The sequence below is a fragment of the Oncorhynchus nerka genome, linkage group LG1 (assembly GCF_034236695.1).
Source record: "Oncorhynchus nerka isolate Pitt River linkage group LG1, Oner_Uvic_2.0, whole genome shotgun sequence".
Classification (NCBI taxonomy): Eukaryota; Metazoa; Chordata; class Actinopteri; order Salmoniformes; family Salmonidae; genus Oncorhynchus; species Oncorhynchus nerka.
The window spans coordinates 30,450,986-30,457,868 of NC_088396.1; the positions used below are offsets into that span (position 1 = coordinate 30,450,986).

The window sequence follows — 6,883 nt, forward strand, 5'->3', positions numbered from 1 at the left end:
CCCCCAAGGGGCAGGGTTTCTCTCTGTACTGCAGACCCCCAGGGAGCAGGGTTTCTCTCTGTACTTCAGACCCCAGGGGGCAGGGTTTCTCTCTGTACTTCAGACCCCAGGGGGCAGGGTTTCTCTCTGTACTGCAGACCCCAGGGGGCAGGGTTTCTCTCCGTACTGCAGACCCCAGGGGGCAGGGATTCTCTCTGTACTTCAGACCCCAGGGGGGCAGGGTTTCTCTCTGTACTGCAGACCCCCAAGGGGCAGGGTTTCTCTCTGTACTGCAGACCCCCAGGGAGCAGGGTTTCTCTCTGTACTTCAGACCCCAGGGGGCAGGGTTTCTCTCTGTACTTCAGACCCCAGGGGGCAGGGTTTCTCTCTGTACTGCAGGCCCCAGGGGGCAGGGTTTCTCTCCGTACTGCAGACCCCAGGGGCAGGGTTTCTCTCTGTACTGCAGACCCCCAGGGGCAGGGTTTCTCTCTGTACTTCAGACCCCCAGGGGCAGGGTTTCTCTCTGTACTGCAGACCCCAGGGGCAGGGATTCTCTCTGTACTTCAGACCCCAGGGGGCAGGGTTTCTCTCTTTACTGCAGACCCCCAAGGGGCAGGGTTTCTCTCTGTACTGCAGACCCCAGGGGGAAGGGTTTCTCTCTGTACTGCAGACCCCCAGGGGGCAGGGTTTCTCTCTGTACTTCAGACCCCCAAGGGGCAGGGTTTCTCTCTGTACTTCAGACCCCCAAGGGGCAGGGTTTCTCTCTGTACTGCAGACCCCAGGGGCCAGGGTTTCTCTCTGTACTTCAGACCCCCAAGGGGCAGGGTTTCTTTCTGTACTGCAGACGCCAGGGGGCAGGGTTTCTCTCTGTACTGCAGACCCCCAGGGGGCAGGGATTCTCTCTGTACTTCAGACCCCAGTGGGCAGGGTTTCTCTCTTTACTGCAGACCCCCAAGGGGCAGGGTTTCTCTCTGTACTGCAGACCCCCAGTGGGCAGGGTTTCTCTCTGTACTTCAGACCCCACGGGGCAGGGTTTCTCTCTGTACTTCAGACCCCAGGGGGCAGGGTTTCTCTCTGTACTGCAGACCCCCAGGGGGCAGGGTTTCTCTCTGTACTTCAGACCCCAGGGGGCAGGGTTTCTCTCTGTACTTCAGACCCCAGGGGGCAGGGTTTCTCTCCGTACTGCAGACCCCAGGGGGCAGGGTTTCTCTCTGTACTGCAGACCCCCAGGGGGCAGGGTTTCTCTCTGTACTTCAGACCCCCAGGGGGCAGGGTTTCTCTCTGTACTGCAGACCCCCAGGGGGCAGGGTTTCTCTCTGTACTTCAGACCCCAGGGGGCAGGGTTTCTCTCTTTACTACAGACCCCCAAGGGGCAGGGTTTCTCTCTGTACTGCAGACCCCCAGGGGGCAGGGTTTCTCTCTGTACTTCAGACCCCAGGGGGCAGGGTTTCTCTCTGTACTTCAGACCCCAGGGGGCAGGGTTTCTCTCTTTACTGCAGACCCCCAAGGGGCAGGGTTTCTCTCTGTACTGCAGACCCCCAGGGGGCAGGGTTTCTCTCTGTACTTCAGACCCCAGGGGGCAGGGTTTCTCTCTGTACTGCAGACCCCCAGGGGGCAGGGTTTCTCTCTGTACTTCAGACCCCAGGGGGCAGGGTTTCTCTCTGTACTTCAGACCCCAGGGGGCAGGGTTTCTCTCTGTACTTCAGACCCCAGGGGGCAGGGTTTCTCTCTGTACTTCAGACCCCCAGGGGGCAGGGTTTCTCTCTGTACTTCAGACCCCAGGGGGCAGGGTTTCTCTCTGTAGTTCAGACCCCAGGGGGCAGGGTTTCTCTCTGTACTTCAGACCCCAGGGGGCAGGGTTTCTCTCTGTACTTCAGACCCCCAGGGGGCAGGGTTTCTCTCTGTACTGCAGAACCCCAGGGGGCAGGGTTTCTCTCTGTACTTCAGACCCCAGGGGGCAGGGTTTCTCTCTGTACTTCAGACCCCCAGGGGGCAGGGTTTCTCTCTGTACTTCAGACCCCAGGGGGCAGGGTTTCTCTCTGTAGTTCAGACCCCAGGGGGCAGGGTTTCTCTCTGTACTTCAGACCCCAGGGGGCAGGGTTTCTCTCTGTACTTCAGACCCCCAGGGGGCAGGGTTTCTCTCTGTACTGCAGACCCCAGGGTGCAGGGTTTCTCTCTGTACTTCAGACCCCAGGGGCAGGGTTTCTATCTGTACTGCAGACCCCCAGGGGACAGGGTTTCTCTCTGTACTGCAGACCCCCAGGGGGCAGGGTTTCTCTCTGTACTGCAGACCCCCAGGGGGCAGGGTTTCTCTCTGTACTGCAGACCCCCAGGGGGCAGGGTTTCTCTCTACTTCAGACCCCAGGGGGCAGGGTTTCTCTCTGTACTTCAGACCCCAGGGGGCAGGGTTTCTCTCTGTACTGCAGACCCCCAGGGGGCAGGGTTTCTCTCTGTACTTCAGACCCCAGGGGGCAGGGTTTCTCTCTGTACTTCAGACCCCAGGGGGCAGGGTTTCTCTCTGTACTGCAGACCCCAGGGGGCAGGGTTTCTCTCTGTACTGCAGACCCCAGGGGGCAGGGTTTCTCTCTGTAGTTCAGACCCCAGGGGGCAGGGTTTCAGACCCCAGGGGGCAGGGGTTCTCTCTGTTGTTGGCCCTGTCCTGAGTCCTTTTTACTGGAGCCTCCTTTGTCTGCATGTTGTTGGGGCTAACCCTGGATTTAACCTGCAGGAGAGGAAGCCACATGAACAGAGACATGGCCACATGAACAGAGACATGACCACATGAACAGAGACATGACCACATGAACAGAGACATGACCACATGAACAGAGACATGACCACATGAACAGAGACATGACCACATGAACAGAGACATGACCACATGAACAGAGATATGACCACATGAACAGAGACATGACCACATGGAAATGCTCCTCCTCTCCTCAGTATAATCAGTAATTAGGAAAGCAGCTCAGAGTGTTTCCTGTTTTGGTCCCGCCTTCCGTCCCATTGTCCTGTCAGTTAACACCAGTGTCTCACAATCTGTTTTAGGGATTTGTTTTCCTGTGAGGCCTTCTTTCTCCTAGTAGTTTTAATCTGAGTAATATGTGAATGTGCACCTAGCAGTAGGACACACACCAGGGACATACACACACACACACACGGGGGCTGGCGTCAGCTGCCAGCGCCTATTTTGGACATGATACTTTCCTGGGCGTCTATTTGTGGAATGATGGAAACAGGCTGGAATAGCAGAGAGAGGAATGCCTGTGCACTCCTGGTTTATAGTCTCTGGTAGAGACTCTGTGGAGAGACACACATGTCCACAGTACTCCTCTCTAGAGAGACACACAGGCTGCCACACAGCGGGAACACTACCCTAGCTTTAAAATAATTGGACAGAATAGGTTTTCTTCTGGATAAATAGTTTTTCTTACAGAAGATGAATATGTTCCCACTGAATCAGTTATTTGAACATCTCCTGTAGATTTATGCTCCTGGCCTTTTGGTGGTGTCGAAGTGTCATTTATTTAAGGTCAGAGCAGGAAGATGTAGGGGCGCAACTTTGTTTCTAGAAGTGTGGGAGAGGGCATATATACACGTTTTTTTATATATACATTTTTTATCCAGTCGGATAAACACCCCAAACAGCCTACCCGACCGCTATAGGCATCTGCAGGGTCCTAAAGCACACCGTTACCTTGTTTTGTATCACATTCCAATGATAAAACTGGAGGGGACAAAAATGACATTTCTGAATGTGGGGGGGACCCCCCTTCCCCAGTGGCAGTTGCTCCCCTGGTGTGATGAGTTTAGCCACATAAACAACTATCAGTCACTTTGATTTGTAAATGTTTGTGAAGTGTTTATTCAGTAGATTAAAAATGGCATGATATGGATGAGATTACTTTTATATGGGGCGGCAGGTAGCCTAGTGGTTAAAGTGCTGGACTATTAACCAAAAGGTTGCAAGATTGAATCCCTGAGCTGACAAGGTAAAAATCTGTGGTTCTGCCCCTAAACAAGGCAGTTAACCCACTGTTCCTAGGCTGTCATTGAAAATAAGAATTTGTTCTTAACTCACTTGCCTGGTTAAATAAAGATTTATGTTTTCATATTGCAGAGTGCATGTTTCATTCCTTAATCTCCCTGAGCAAAACACTGAGTTGCTCAACTCAGCCTGTTTCTGACTCGGATCCATGTGGTGGATCTCCCTGAGCGCGCACACACACACACACACACACACACACACACACACACACACACACACAGAGCTATGACTTTAGCCAAACCATCTGTTTCTCTCCTGGAAGTGAGAAATCACAACATATCTCCATGAGTGATAATGTAGAAGTGTGTGTCAGTGGGGGCTGCTGAGGGGAGGACGGCTCATAATAATGGCTGGAATGGAGTCAATGGAGTGGTATCAATCACATTAAAGATGTGGTTTCCATGTGGTTAATACCATTCCATTGACCATTCCAGACATTATTATGAGCCGTCCTCCCCTCAGCAGCCCCCACTGGTGTGTGTATGTGTCCAGTGGCACAGTAACCTCTGTCCGTTAGATGGGCCAGTTGCAAAGTCAAAATGTATAATATTGCAAAAATGACCTTTTTGTCCTTAATTGAAGGTTAGGGTTAGGCATTAGGGTTAGCATTGTGGTTAAGGTTAGGTTTAAAATGTGATTTTGTGGCTGTGCTAGCTAGTGACCACTCTGCAGAGCTGCCTCCAGGGCTAAATTCATTACCATAAATGCCAACCTGCATGTGAGAGAGAGAGAGTTGAGGGAGGGTGAAATGGAACGAGAGAGTATGAGCAAGGGAGATACAAAGAGAGAGAGAGGGAGGGTGAAATGGAACCAGAGAGTATGAGCAAGGGAGATAGAAAGAGAGAGAGAGGGAGGGTGAAATGGAACCAGAGAGTATGAGCAAGGGAGATAGAAAGAGAGAGAGAGGGAGGGTGAAATGGAACCAGAGAGTATGAGCAAGGGAGATAGAAAGAGAGAGAGAGGGAGGTGAAATGGAACCAGAGAGTATGAGCAAGGGAGATAGAAAGAGAGAGAGAGGGAGGGTGAAATGGAACCAGAGAGTATGAGCAAGGGAGATAGAAAGAGAGAGAGAGAGGTGAAATGGAACCAGAGAGTATGAGCAAGGGATATAGAAAGAGAGAGAGAGGGAGGTGAAATGGAACCAGAGAGTATGAGCAAGGGAGATAGAAAGAGAGAGAGAGGGAGGTGAAATGGAACCAGAGAGTATGAGCAAGGGATATAGAAAGAGAGAGAGAGGGAGGTGAAATGGAACCAGAGAGTATGAGCAAGGGAGATAAAAAGAGAGAGAGAGGGAGGGTGAAATGGAACGAGAGAGTATGAGCAAGGGAGATACAAAGAGAGAGAGAGGGAGGGAGGTAAATCAGGGATCTGTCAGGGCAGTCAAGACAGTCTTCTTCTCTGTCTCAGTGCTGCTCAGGCCATCTCTTTCTAGACTACTCCTACTTTTTGGATTGGACTGTTCTAGGACTGAGTGTTTGGGAAAGAGCCTGTATTTGGATAGGGCCGGGGAAGGGTGTGTTGGACTGGGAGCTTATACTAACTAGTATTTGGACTACCGAGTCGTGTCCTATGGAGGTACAGGTTCAAAGTCAGCCACAGCCCCCCACCATCCTGGAGAATGGGGAGGCCCAGGACCCTGAACCACACCCTGCGGAGTTCAACATTCATCGTCATGCCAACGGTGGGGAGGCAGAGCTGCCCGTCTCCAAGTCTCAGAGGAGACGCAGCGATGTCAAAGTCTACAAGGAGTTCTGTGACTTCTATGCACGCTTGTAAGTCCGGGAGCCATGATACACACACACTGGGGGAGAAGGTGTGTGTGACAGGATTGAGTGGATCGTTGGTGTGGATCTCTGAAATCACCTGTGTGATCCATGGCATAAAGATCTGTATAACTTCTGAGTAGTGTACATTATTTGGGGGATTAAACCCACTCAGTTGATTAAGGGTTTAGAGTTTTCACATTTGACTGTGGTTGACCTTTGTTTGCATTGCTTGCTGTTTGGGGTTTTAGGCTGGGTTTCTGTACAGCACTTTGTGATATCTGCTGATCTAAAAAGGGCTTTATAAATACATTTGATTGATTGATAAATGCTTATTGGAAATGTGAAGAATTCTGGTATTGGAAACAGTTTGATTATTGGGAACAATTCTGGTATTAGGAACAGTTTGATGATTAGGAACAATTTGATGACCTGAACTCTATAGAGTTATTTGACATGAATAGACTATTGGCTGTTTTCTGCTACAGTGCATGCTGTCATGGTGTGGTAGTAGACAGTGGCTCAGAGACCCTGGACTATTTTAGTGTGGGGTAAGTGTATTATGCAAAGTGAAATATGCTGGCAGGCATGAGAACTCTGTGCCATGAAGGGATCTATGGGATGAGGGCAGGCTAAATATATGTGAGCTTATGTTGTGGCCCTGTGGATAGTTAGAATGAATGTTACTGATATTATGGGGGTCATTGGGGGTAATGTTATCAGCATTATAAATATAGTCACTGAAAATACGTCACATTTGAAGTCTCCAGTCTCAAGGAAAATGTCTGGAATGCTAATCATTAGCAAGGCAATAAGGAGAGTCACACAGTTTGAGACTTTGACTTATTCAGAGAGGTTAAGTCCGATCCTTAGATGCCTCAGGTACTCTAGCACAGACCATACAGTTTCTTTCAACCCTTGGGGCAGAACTAACACTCCAGTAGGTAAATAAAGCAGAAGCCCTAACTTCTGTCAGTCGCTCAGATATGTGATGACAACCTGGTCCTTTTATAGACATAAGCACTAGAGACAACACAGGGAGGGGCATAAGTTCAAAACCCTGTGCAACTTGATGATACATCTGTCTCTC

The 6,883-nt window shown here is 50.6% G+C and overlaps 1 protein-coding gene across 7 annotated transcripts in view; it reads left to right on the forward strand.

The window, feature by feature from the left end:
* LOC115129008 (LIM and senescent cell antigen-like-containing domain protein 1) overlaps positions 1-6,883 on the forward strand; it is a 109,761-nt gene that overhangs the window by 45,141 nt on the left and 57,737 nt on the right. The window contains exon 1 of one of the 7 annotated variants that reach the window (XM_065017950.1): positions 5,152-5,802. The exons of 3 other annotated variants lie outside the window; for them this stretch is intronic. In XM_065017950.1, coding sequence (XP_064874022.1) covers positions 5,600-5,802 — 203 coding nt within the window. In that variant the 5' untranslated portion in view covers positions 5,152-5,599. Of the gene's footprint in view, positions 1-5,151; positions 5,803-6,883 lie in introns of those variants that run through there. 3 more of the 7 variants (XM_065017953.1, XM_065017951.1, XM_065017959.1) reach the window with 3 other exon arrangements.